Source organism: Ipomoea triloba, chromosome 5 (assembly GCF_003576645.1).
Source record: "Ipomoea triloba cultivar NCNSP0323 chromosome 5, ASM357664v1".
In the NCBI taxonomy this organism is placed as follows: Eukaryota; Viridiplantae; Streptophyta; class Magnoliopsida; order Solanales; family Convolvulaceae; genus Ipomoea; species Ipomoea triloba.
This window is the reverse complement of record NC_044920.1, coordinates 19443764-19456457: the sequence shown is the minus strand read 5'-3', so window position 1 is coordinate 19456457 and position 12694 is coordinate 19443764. Positions and strand designations below refer to the sequence as shown.

The window sequence follows — 12694 nt, the reverse complement described above, 5'->3', positions numbered from 1 at the left end:
TTTGACTCCAAATTTTTGTAGACATGTAGATCAACAAGTGTAGAACCTACATATAAAATTTCATAAGGATCGGAGTAGTGTAAGTATGGTTTTTGCTCATTTTTCCAAAACTGGTCCTGTGAGAAGCATATTTCGGACCAAGGGCAAAAAGGTAATTTTCTGTGTTAATTCGTGGACCTATATGACCAAAACTTTTTATGGACATCAAGTACTATGAGTTAGGGATCTACCATAAAAATTTCAAGTGAAAAGGAGTTCGGGAACTATTTTTAACGGCCCGATCTTTCGGGTGTCGCCAGCAGAAATCTCCCAGCAGAGGGCCGGACGCGGAACGGACGCGCGCGTCCGCAGGCGCCCAGCCTTCGGCACAGCACGCCGAACCAGCGGACGCGGTCCGGACGTGCGTCCGCTGGTGCGGCCAGCCGTGAGTCCGCGCGACGCGGACTCGTTTTCGACTTGTTCTTGACCCGGTTTTTCCCCGATGCTTTTAACCTTGTGTGTTGCGATGTTTTGAAAGCCTACGGGCATCCGGGTGAAATCTTTTGAAGGCTCAAATAATATTTTCGTGTTCGTGTATTTTACTAACTTGGAAAATAATTGTGTTTGAAAATTATTATGACTCCTATACTTGGATTTCTGTGATGTGACTAATACTAACCTAAGCATGCGGGTTGGGAAAATATACATGAGTAAGTTTATTGGTTATGGGGTCGTGTGGTGAATTAAAGGTGGATGTGTTCCGTACCCCACCGTGAGTTAAACGTGGATGTGTTTTGTACCCCACGCGAGAGTCGTGAGTTAAACGTGGATGTGTTTTGTACCCCACGCGAGAGTTGAAAGTTAAACGTGGATGTGTTTTGTACCCCACGCGAGAGTTGAAAGGTGGATGTGTTTCGTACCCCACCGTGAATTAAAGGTGGAAAGGTGGATGTGTTTCGTACCCCACCGTGAATTAAAGGTGGATGGGTGGATGTGTTTCGTACCCCACCGTGAATTAAAGGTGGATGTGTTGTGTACCCCACCGAGAACTAAACGTGGATGTGTTTTGTACCCCACGCGAGAGTTGAAAGGTGGATGTGTTTCGTACCCCACCGTGAATTGTTTTGTACCCCACGCGAGAATTAAAGGTGGATGTGTTTTGTACCCCACCGTGAATTAAAGGTGGATGTGTTGTGTACCCCACCGAGAACTAACAGTGGATGTGTTTCGTACCCCACTCGTGAATTAAAGGTGGATGTGTTTTGTACCCCACCGTGAATTAAAGGTGGATGTGTTGTGTACCCCACCGAGAACTAACAGTGGATGTGTTTCGTACCCCACTTATGAGTAAGGCGAGAATTGTGTACCACGGGTGATGTGTGAGAGCTAACCATCGGGTGAATTAATGACTGTGTTATATGCTTGAATTACTGAAATAAAGTGAAACTGCTTGTTGTTAGAATGTTTACAGGTTGATTGCGACTGGTGGGTAATGTTACCTTACCTTATTATTATTGATAATTATTTTTGAAAACCTTTGTTTATTTTCAAGTGACCATGGATATCCTTACTTAGCCGTCGCGCTAACTACACTTCATTGTGTACCTTATCAGATGAAGTCTAGCGTGGGTATGCTCAGGTAGCCGATGAGCTCTGAATAGGATGGAGGTTGAGGTTGAGATCCTAGAATAGACACCTTGGAAGAATTATGTCCACTTGTATTAAGTTGGACTTTGGATGTATTCTGATGTTGTAAGTTTAGCCTGTGCGTTTGGGTATAGGAGAGATACCTAAGCGTGGCGGTAACACCCAGTTTTCTGCTTTTTGAATTATTAGCTTCCGCTGTGATGTATACCATTAGGGATTTTGTAATAAATCCTGGATGTGAAAGTTGGGGTGTTACAATATAACCAACCCATTCAATGTGTAATATTAGCGATTAGAGAGTTACTTATAAAGAAAATTGTAATACTTATGAGAAAAAATGTAATATTTATGAAAAACTCAACTCGTCACACGAATGAGAATCTAGACTGTGTTAAAATATAGGAGATTTTGCCCCTTTCATATATATTATATATTAAAAATATTATGGTGGTGTGTTTGGTTGGGGACTTTTGCACCCTACTAAACTCATTACTATATTTGTTTGCTTATTTTTGTTATCCTACTATTGAATTCAAATCCTTTAGTAATTACAAAATTAACTACCATTTTTACTCTTCTACTTTTGAACAATGGAATAAAAAATAAGGGAAAAAATAATGAAAAAAATAATAATAATAAAAAAAAAAAGTTACTCCGTGTATATATATATATATATATATATATATATGCATTATATAATTTTATACTCCGTATTTTATTTTTTTTATTTATTTATTTGATTTCAATTCCTATTTACTACAAAACAAAATGATTCATTCTACTCAAACATATTATCATTATCAAATATTTCATTCCAATTACCATTTCAAATCCAATATCTTAACTAAACACACCCAATATAAGTCATGGACAAAAATTACTTTTGCTTGTTTTTTTTTTTTTTTTTTTTTTTTGCCATGAAAGACATTCTTTTTAGAGGCCACTTGTATATTATTGGTTTTCTTCAACAAATAAAGACACTATTAGTTGGCCACTGGTTGGAACGACCCGTTGAAGTTGAAAAGTTAGGATGTTTTCAATATAGAATTGACGGTCAAAACTGATTAATTTTAAGCTCATGGTATGCAAAGGATGGAAATCTTAATTAAGACACTGTTTTGCATTGTGGTGATTATTAATGGGTTCAAGTGGGTTGAAGTGGATAATCATACTGGAAAATAATGTCTTGATATGCGTGTTGATGAGAAATATAAAGCAGCGGCAGAGAATAAAGATCAATCAAGTTGATCGTGCTTTAGGGACAACTTGAGCAAAATCCTTTACAAGGCGTTTGGTTAGAATGAGAGAATTAGGGAGGAAAAGAATTGTAATTCGGTGGAATTGTAATTCAATGAATGATGTAGGAATTGAAATTACAGTGTTTGGTATGCAGGAATAGGAGTACAGGGAATTGAAAAGTAAGAAGCGACAGAATGACTAAAATGTCCTTATGTCATAATAATAATAATAATAATAATAATAAAAATAATAATAATAATTCATTCAATAATAATAATAGTAGTAATAATAATAATTCTTTCAAAATAATAATCCTATATATAAAAAAGCTAGATGTTTTTGGCCAAAATTTTTGGCTCCAATTCCCGCTCAAAAGATGCTACGTCGTTTTAGTGATAGCATGATCAGTTTTACGCAGTGTTTAATGCTATTGAATTTTAGTATGCTGGGACTCTTCGTTTGGATAAATGTTTAGTTTAAATAAATAAAAGGTCGTGTCCATTACTTATCAAAACCTGAGCATTAATGAACCTAATTCAATCGGCAGCCGTAAAATTTCTTAGATATCTAAACGTTGGCCTTAATGCTTTTAATTCATTATTAAGTTACATTAATAGGACTCTAAATGATGGCCTATAAAAGGAGAGAAAGTTCAGTTCATGTATGCCATTGGAATTTTACATACATACAAACACATTCACTAGAGATTGTAGGATACAAAATGCCGCCGATGTACGTCTTGGCCACTGATATATCACCAATGAGAACAACATGTGCATTGAAGGTAAGATGCATTCGAACGTATGAAGTGAAGGAACGTAGGTCCACTGAAGTTGTGAAATGTCGAGAATGTGTCTTCCATGATAGCGAGGTAATCTTCTGACCCGAAAAATGCATCATAAATATCAAGTTTTATATGAAAAGTGTCTATATACAGCAAATTCAATTGATAGCACTGTAATTTTTGTTTATTTTTCATTGTAGGGTAATGTTTTACATGCTCACATCCCACGCGAGCATGTTGTTAAATTTCAAAACCAGTTTGTTGAAGGCAAAGTTTATTGTCTAAAAAACTTTCTTGTGGTCACTAATTTTTATACTTATAAGACGAGCCCAAACAAATTTATGGTCAAGTTTAATTACTCTACGATTGTGAAACAGTACAAGAATTTAAATTTTCCTAGGCACATGTTTCGTCTGAGAAGTTTTAAATCTTTGAAAGAGTCTGAGAAGATTGATGACAAAGAACTCATTGGTAAATTATCAAACTCATTTTCTATTCTATTCTATTCATTTAGTACACTGTTTATATGCTCTAATTGAATTTTTTTAAAGATGTGATTGGAAGGATCGTTGAGATTTATTTTCCTATAGAAAAGATTGTAGGTGGAAGGCCTTCTCGGTTGATTGACTTCCTCATAGAGGATGAAAGGTAAAGTATGCTGGGTTATTTCCATTGTTCTTTCTTTTTTATTTTTTTTAATACTAGGTTGTCTTTTCTTTCTTTTTTATTTTTTTTAATACTAGGTTGTCTTTTGGGTTTTACAGTGTAATCTATTTTTATAACTGCAATGGTGATGAAATGAAATGCACAGTATGGGACGATCATGTCGATAAGGTCGACTCTTGGTACAAAAAAAGTACCGATGTTAATGTCATTATTTTGATGCAATTCTGTAGGGTCAAAAGTGGTTACAATGGTAAGTACACAAAACAGATCTATGTATAGTTTTTTTTTTTTTTACCAAACAGTCTACATGCTTCAATAATATTTTTTTTTCTTTGTGTTATTTTCAAAAGCTGGGGAAACTAAGCTTTCAAGCTCCTATGATGCCACCCAGTTATTTATCAATGAACCCATTCCTGAAATTATCGAGTTTAGGGATAGGTAAAAACTACACTGTCATATACTTTATATTAAGACCTATAAACATTACTAATCTCTCATTTAAATTCCAAAATTGTTTTATCTCTATTATAGAATATGTGGTGAGAAGACTCCTATGCGTAGTATTTGTTCTATCTCAAGTATGTCTGCTGCAAATACTTTTGACACATTCAACACTGGTTCTATGATTATGACTACCATTAGTGAGGTGTATGAGAAGAAACAGGTAGTTTTCTTAAAATAATTTGATAAAGTGTTATGTCTAAATTGTTTTTAATATATGTTAAGTTTTGTCCAGTACGGCGATTATTGGGTGGTGGCTAAGATCGTTGGTATAGAAGGTGCTTTGGACTGGTGTTATAACTCATGTAAAACACAAGGTTGTAGCAAAAAACTAACCCTAAATACCAAGGGCCTCTATGACTCTTACAAGTGTAATAAGACATGGGCAGAAGGAATTTTGAGATATAGGATTAAGGTGAGAGTTGTTGATAGGAATGGTAATGCACCATTCCTTTTATGGGACCGGGAATGCAAAGAGTTGATTGGCATGTCTGCTGTGGAACTGAGAGACAAATATCCACAGGTAATGCACAATTACTCTGAAAATGACTTTGCTTAACAAGTATAAACTTTAATTTCTAATATATCTAATCTCTAATTTATAGGATAACCAACTTCTGCCCAATGAGATTTTATCCTTGTGTTCTATGGCACTAATATGGAAGATTGCTGTGAGGAAAGAACAGTTTGATAACCTTCATAATGCGTTCGCTGTTATGAAGGTTATTAACGATCCTAAATTGGTTGATTCCTACTGTCCTGAATTATTGGAAAGCTTTGATAATGATCCCACTTCTAAGCTTTAGTCCAATGACTGTTTTGAATCAGATGAGGTAAAATTTATATACTGTTTAAAAGTGGTGATGTCTATGCTGTATTAAAACTAATGATGTCTGTTGTTTTTTAGGAGTTTCTTTCTGAAGGTGAGGCTGAAAGTCCTCTAGCCATAACTGGAAATGCAAAGGATGTAGAGGTTTTAGACTCCGGTGCTGTTAAGCGATGTCTTCTGGATCAGTTTTCCTCAACAAAGACCTCTTCAAAGAAACTTCTCTTGGAAGTCAAGTTGGAGAAGACAACTGATGATGCAGCTTAAGACTTAAAAATATATTGCATGTTTTAAAGATGTTTTGTAGACATTGTTTTGGTCATTTGGGACTGCTACTTTTAAAGGACTTTTTTGTCATGTGTTTGGCTTTTTTGGGGCAAGAAACTTATCTAAGGACTTTTTAATGATCTGTTTTGTGTTCCCTGAAATCCTAAAATTTCAACTTGATTGTTCTATATCTCAATTTCAACTAGAGTTTTGCCTACCATTAAATACAGGTCAAGATGAAGGAGTTAAAAAGGTGGCATTATAAGCTACATGACTGCATAATGTGTTATATTACATGGTATGATTTCTTTTCAATTTACACTTACTATAGGTTACTTATGCACTAATCCTTTTCAAACATTTATTTTGCAGGTCAACAAGGTATAAAGAAACAAAGCATGACCACGTAGATCATAAACTATGAAGGCAGTCGAAACTGTGTAGCATATTACAATTGTATTTCAATTTTACTTTAACAATACAATGTAATTTACCCAAGTTGACAATATTAATGAATGTTTGAGTTCTTTAAGCACTACAGAAATAAGTACACATGCAATAAATGTATGCCAAATTCACTGAGATATCACATGCAATATGACCCAAAAAATTCTACCAAGTTACTCAAATAACATGTAAAAACAGTATCATATAATAAAAGCTCAAAGATACACTATCATGTATCTAACTTGCAAAAAAAAAAAGCCTTTTATCCTAAAGGAAAACTGCTATGTCAGTTAAGGAACAAATCAACATATGCTGCAATTAACTTTTAGATGAAAGCTAATTCAACAGTAATAAAACTAACCTTTGAAGTCATATCCCATAAGAAAATATGCACACAATTTCGACAGAGTCAAAGTCCAGAGGTCCAAAGTCCATTGTCATCATACTGTCATTTTCCAATAAAATATGAAAAAGATCAGCTTATTCAAGTCCAGCCAAGTCTACTAGAAATGGAAGGGGCCAAAAAAATTGTCCATAAAGTAGTAAATAAAAAAGCAACAGGACAATTCATTCATGTGAGATATAATTAATTCCATCAATTTTCATACTGACCAACAAGGGAGAAAAAAGTCAGCACTTTAACAGAACTAAAAAATAAACAACAAAACCATGTACAGTGCTGTAAATTGCTAGCAAAAAGGAAAGCTTGTCCAACTACAAGCTACAGAAGGTATTTAAGAAAGATCTAAATTTTGGTCCCAAGGGGATGGGGTACAAGTCTAGAGGGAGGGGGGGTGAATAGACTTGTATAAGATTTTGCAAATCTTTTTCGACCTCTCGTGTGTATTGGACTTAGGATGTTTAGGTCCGATACCTCACAAGATGAAGACAAAGTTTTATGCGCAGCGGAAAAGTTATCCCCTTTTTAATTAGCACGAGTTTGAGTTAGTTCGAGAGGTGTGATTATATGCAGTGCAGTTCGAGAGTTAGATAGCGAGAGATAAAAACAGAAAGTAAATGCGAGAGAGATTTTAAGTGGTTCGGCCAACCCGCCTACGTCCACTCTTCTTCTAGAAACTCCCTAGAAGGATTGCACTAAAAACTTCCCTTTTTAGTACNCCCGCCTCAAGCCTCAGGATCTTCACAAGACAGCTCCTAGGTTACTCCGCCTCTTCTTGCCTTCTCCAAAGCAAGGTTGTTCCGGTTGTCACAGGTTGAGTGTAACAATCTCCAATCTGACCGAAAGCTATCGTTGAATAGACTTCCTTGTAGAGCAGCCTCGGTCACCTTTTAGATGTGTAGACTTTGTAACTTTGTAACTCTCTCAAACACTAAGATGTGTTTTTCTCGCTGTTGTGAATATCAGGATGATATTCCCGATTAAGCACTTGTACTTGAACGTTTGAAACAGACACTTCTTATGATAGCTTGGAATACTCGAACCTCTCTCTTTCTTTCTTTTTTTTTGAACTTGTGTCTTCACGTCCTTATATATGAGAGTTGAGGAATAATTCCGTTGGAGGGAAAATTATTCCGTTTGAAATCTGTCTCCCATGCCGATCATGAGACTTGCATATATTTAGCATGTTTCATGTAGTAGTGGTCTTGTAACTTGAGCCTTTTGTTTTGTAGTGAATATCCCATAATCCACTTTCTTGAGTCCATGCTCCACTTACTTCTTTTGGCAGAAGTTACTCTTTTTATATTCTCATTGATCCTTGTTTTAGGGAATAAGACCGACCTTGGATTAGTGCATCTTCTATCCGTTTGTTGTGGAGTTCTGACGTGGTATCCACTTCCGGTTGTTCCATCATATAGCTTTTGGCACCTCCTTAATATCTTATCTTCATGAAATTCTTCTTCTCCAAACTTAGATTACTTTATCCATGCATGTTAACTGCCATTCAGCCCTTTGGAGAAGTACCAGTTCATCGAGACCAATGTTGATGTCTCGACCACTTGATGTCTCGATCTCATGTCTCGAACTGGATTGATGTCTCGAGAGATCTCATCTCTCGAACTCTGCTTATGTCTCGAGACTTAGTTGATGTCTCGTAGACCCTTATTCCTCCAGTGCAGTCTCGTGCCTTCTTCTGATCTTACAACACGAGACTTCTAAGATGTTCAAACAAGTTTACCTTAAGCTTAAATATTTTCCGAGTTGAGCTCAAGTTACCCGGTTGTATTTTCGCTTTTAGTTTACTTGTCGAACTTACAAAACATTTCTATCTTTCGAGACTAAGAGGATTATGAATTACATTTGGTATCATAAAAACTTATTACAGTATGTTCCTAACAATTTCCCCCTTTTTGATGATGCCAACACTATACTTACTTATATGGCTGATTTGAAAAAAAAAAACTTTGATTTTATTTTCAGTGCATATGATAAGTTTGACATGGAAACTAATCTGCTTAAAACATGAATAACAAACTCACGCAACACCCCCAGCAAAAGATATATATATATATTAAGATAAAGGGAATGTTTTGCAATTACAAAAACTTAGCAGAAAAGTTAAAAGAAGGTAAAGAACAACATGAATTTAGAATGCATGTAGACATCGAGAGCTTACTGCTTGTCTGCTTTCCTCTTCTCGTTTATAGCTGCTCGTGTCTTGATGGGATCTTTGGAATTTACCAGATCGAGGTATCCATCTGATACGTCAAGGTGAAGATAGTTGATGAAGGCTTCACCTATGAAACTCCCTTCGATTACCCCATCTCTCCACCATTCGATGCATTCTAGAGGGGTGAGGCCACTGTGAGAAGATAGGTCAGTTTTGGCAAGAAGACTTACTATGATTCCATTTAGAAATTCTGTAGAGTCTTCCTTGATTCCCATTCTGTATTCTCTCATGAATTTCTCATCTTTCTTCTCCTTGGCCGTTTGTTGTTCTTGCCTCTTTCTTCTCCTTTCTCGGTCTTCTTCTCTCCTTTTCTCCATATCCAGTGTGCGCTGAACCCTTAGATCCTCTTTCCTCTTGGCTTCCTCCATTGCCTTGCTCATTGTTCTTGGAACTTTCGGAAGAGGTCCAGTGGTTAAGGATTCACTGGCTGCCCTTTTTCTGCTTGTTGATGTCCCTCTTGATCCTTGATTCCCTTGATTGCCCTGATTATTCCCTTTTCTGCTTGTTGATGTCCCTCTTGATCCTTGATTCCCTTGATTGCCCTGATTATTCCCTTGATTGCCCTGATTTTCCCCCTTGTTGGCATCATTCAGGCGGGAGATGAGAGTGGACATACCTTCGAAGAGTTCTTGGAGCTGGGCAGGTACTTGGTTTGACAGGTCATCGAGTAGTGCTTTGATTACATCCTGTCGTAGTTCACTGGAATTCTGGAAGGCTCGAAGCTCAGCTCGTAGTTCGGCTACTTCAGCCTTTGCTCCTTCAGCTTCTGCTCGAGCTACTGCAGCCTCATCTGCAGCTCGTCGTGCTGCATCTTCAGCCCATACTGCTTGTTCGAGAAGTTCTTCATGGCTGGCTTGGGATTCACTTGTGCCAGCAGCAGGCATTGATGCGTTGCGAACAATGGCCAGTATGCGCTCAAGTTGAGCCATCTTCTGAGATTAATCGGCCATGAATTGGCGCACCTCGCCAATGAAAGCTTCTTCGGCCTGTCGATCATAGTCAGAAGTAGGAGGAGGAGAGTGAGTAGTACCTTTCATTGGAGGGGACTTGGGTGCTTCCAGATTTCCACCCATGACTTGCAGTTGCGAGTCCACCTCTCGATTGAGTTCCTGAGGGTCAGCAGGGACACTGGGTTCAGAGCTCGAAGGTAGCTCCATGTCAGGTGCTTCCCGGTTTCCACCTGAGGGATGGATCACTTCTCGCTCATCACCTCTCGAACCTGGAGCCTCAGCAGCAGCAACTGGTGGGATAGGATCAGCTAATGGAGAGACTTCTGTATTGGACGCTTCCCTGTTTCCATCCAATTGAAGAGCCTCCTCAGCGTCACCTCTCGAACCAGAGCTGGGAACTTGATCTTCTGCCGGTGTGATTAGAGTTGAAGAAGAGGATTGTGCATCGATAGGTGCTTCCCGGTTTCCACCATTGATAGGCACAACTTCTTCCTCGTAACCTTTCGAACCAACAGGACTTTGCACATTCTGCTTTTGTTGCTCATTCTGCTCCATTTCAGTCTGCTCAGGTGAATCAGGGATCACTATGGTTTCAGGAGCAGCTGGAGCACTCCATCTTTGTCTATCAACCATCCTGGCAGCAAAGGTTGATGCTGTATCATCTGGTAGCAGGAATGGTGATGGCAGTTCCATGTCGATAGGAAAGCCTGGGAGTTGGAGCAACAAAATTTCACCCTCTCGAACTGTCTGTGCTTCATCGGTGTCATTCGAGGGTGTGGACTCAGGTGCTGGCAGCAATAGAACTGAGTTGGGTGCTGCCTCAAGTGCTTCAGAGGTCTCGAATTCATCTCTCGAAGCTACTACCTGTTCGTCCAGAGCAGAGTCACTCACTTGGGACAGAGGAATTGCGGCTGTTGCAATAGGATTGTCAGGATCATTTCTGGCAACTCCTGAGGTCTCTCCTGGAACTCTCGTATCCCCTACATTCTGTCCCAAAGATAGAGCAGTGGCGAGCCTGATATCTTCTTGAAACTTTGCTTCTACTTCAGGATCCATTTCAGGCTCGGCTTCGGCTTCTTGTACATCAACAACTATGCCCTTTCCTTTGTCAGATCGACCAAGATTTCTTCTGGTCACGTGCATCTCATGGGCAAGGTTTAGAAGTTCATTGGTTGGGATCTCGGTAAGATTTAACCAATTCAATGCAAAGGTTTCCTCAGCCTCCATAACTACTGCTAGTGTAACCAGTTGATCAAAGGGGCCTGTTCTCCAGTTGATCCATCGGAGTACCCTGGAGAAATCATCCAAACTAGACACATCTTTAGTACTTTGATCCAACTGAGATGTTACGTTGTCATTCTGATCATGAGATTCAGCAGATAGAATTTCTGTCGCTGATGCAGCTTCTACTGTTTGTGCATTGATCTCTCGAGTGTGCTCCGAGAGATCATCACCTGTCTCCACATCCGCTGTCACTCTAGCTATAGCATGTTCGACTTGAGCGGACTCGGTAGCTGTAAATTCCACATTCTGAGCACTTTGCACTGGGTCCTTGACCACAGTGCCCTGATCATCAGCAGCAGTTTCCACACTGTCTCGAACTTCTGCTGGAACTGTTATCTCTCGAACCACCTCTCGTGGTTCCTCAACATCTACATGCACTGGATCACTGATCCTAGTGCCTTCAAACTCTCGAGTCTCCTCTCGAGTCTCCTCTCGAGGTATATCCACATATTCATCAGCACCACCAGCATCAACATGTAAATCAACAAAAATCTCGCTGGTGATGAACCTTGTAAGGGGCACTCTCTCAACCTCAGCAGCCATTGTAGCCTGAGGTTCCCCCTGGGCTTGTGCCCTGTCCTCAAATGGTACTTGAACAACAGAAGGTGTCACCTCTCGACTCTTGGTGACAAGAACAGATTTGGCTTTCTTAGCTCTCTTTGGCAGAACAATCCTCTTGATCAGTGTACCCAGAGGTTCATCATCAGAGTTTTCCTCCACCGTTTGGGCTTTCCTTTTGCCCTTTCCCTTAGGTTTCGAGGGAGAGGGTGCAATCTTAACACCCTTAGACTTTGGAGCTTGAGATTTCGTCCTACCCATATAGGTATTTCGATGAATCTCTCGCCCTTCCCTCAACTGTAAGCCCTTCAAACTTAATAAATACTGAACAACAAAACCGAAACCAACCTTTTTATTGATCGACAGATTGGAGTTTGAGACTGAGCCTAGCACTTGTTGTTTGAGGAAGTTGAAGATTATGTGCGCCCAGTCCATTTGAGTGTTGTTCCAGATGGCATGGAGAATTTTGAGGATGTCCAAATTGATCTCATCGGTTCCGGACACCTTGCCGAGTATGAATTTCATGATGAGGTCGGCGGCAATGGCGAACCTCTCCTTCAGATGAAATTTGCGGAGGGCAGAAGTTGTTCTGGGCGGTGCAGTCTCCACTCGGATTTTGTCCCAAAAAGCTTGCTTGTCCAGATTGTATTCCGAGAGGTGCTTTACTGCCTCCTCTGACGCAGCAAAATCAAATGCTGCCCTTAGGTCACCGACAGCGGTCGTAATGTCAATCTCGTTGAATCGGCTCTCAATCTTGCCCTTTGTGACCTTGGCATTCGCGAACCATTCGGTGAAGTCAAGGTCATGGATGGTCCGATAGTCATGCGTCATGTACTTCATCAGCCCTGCCTTATCGAACTTTGTTAGGACCTTCTCTGTCATCTTCGGGTTCGTCGAGTGAGTGACGAATCCATTT

At 39.3% G+C, this 12694-nt stretch overlaps 1 protein-coding gene across 1 annotated transcript; it reads left to right on the top strand.

Moving 5' to 3' along the window:
- The first annotated feature begins 3586 nt into the window (after positions 1 to 3586).
- On the top strand, positions 3587 to 5909 carry LOC116020352. Its single transcript, XM_031260830.1, has 11 exons — positions 3587 to 3736; positions 3850 to 3921; positions 4027 to 4120; positions 4201 to 4297; positions 4393 to 4494; positions 4546 to 4565; positions 4666 to 4753; positions 4847 to 4979; positions 5052 to 5339; positions 5422 to 5538; positions 5724 to 5909. The coding sequence occupies exons 1-11, from the start codon at positions 3587 to 3589 to the stop codon at positions 5907 to 5909; spliced, it is 1347 nt and encodes a 448-aa protein (XP_031116690.1).
- The last annotated feature ends 6785 nt before the right edge of the window (positions 5910 to 12694 follow it).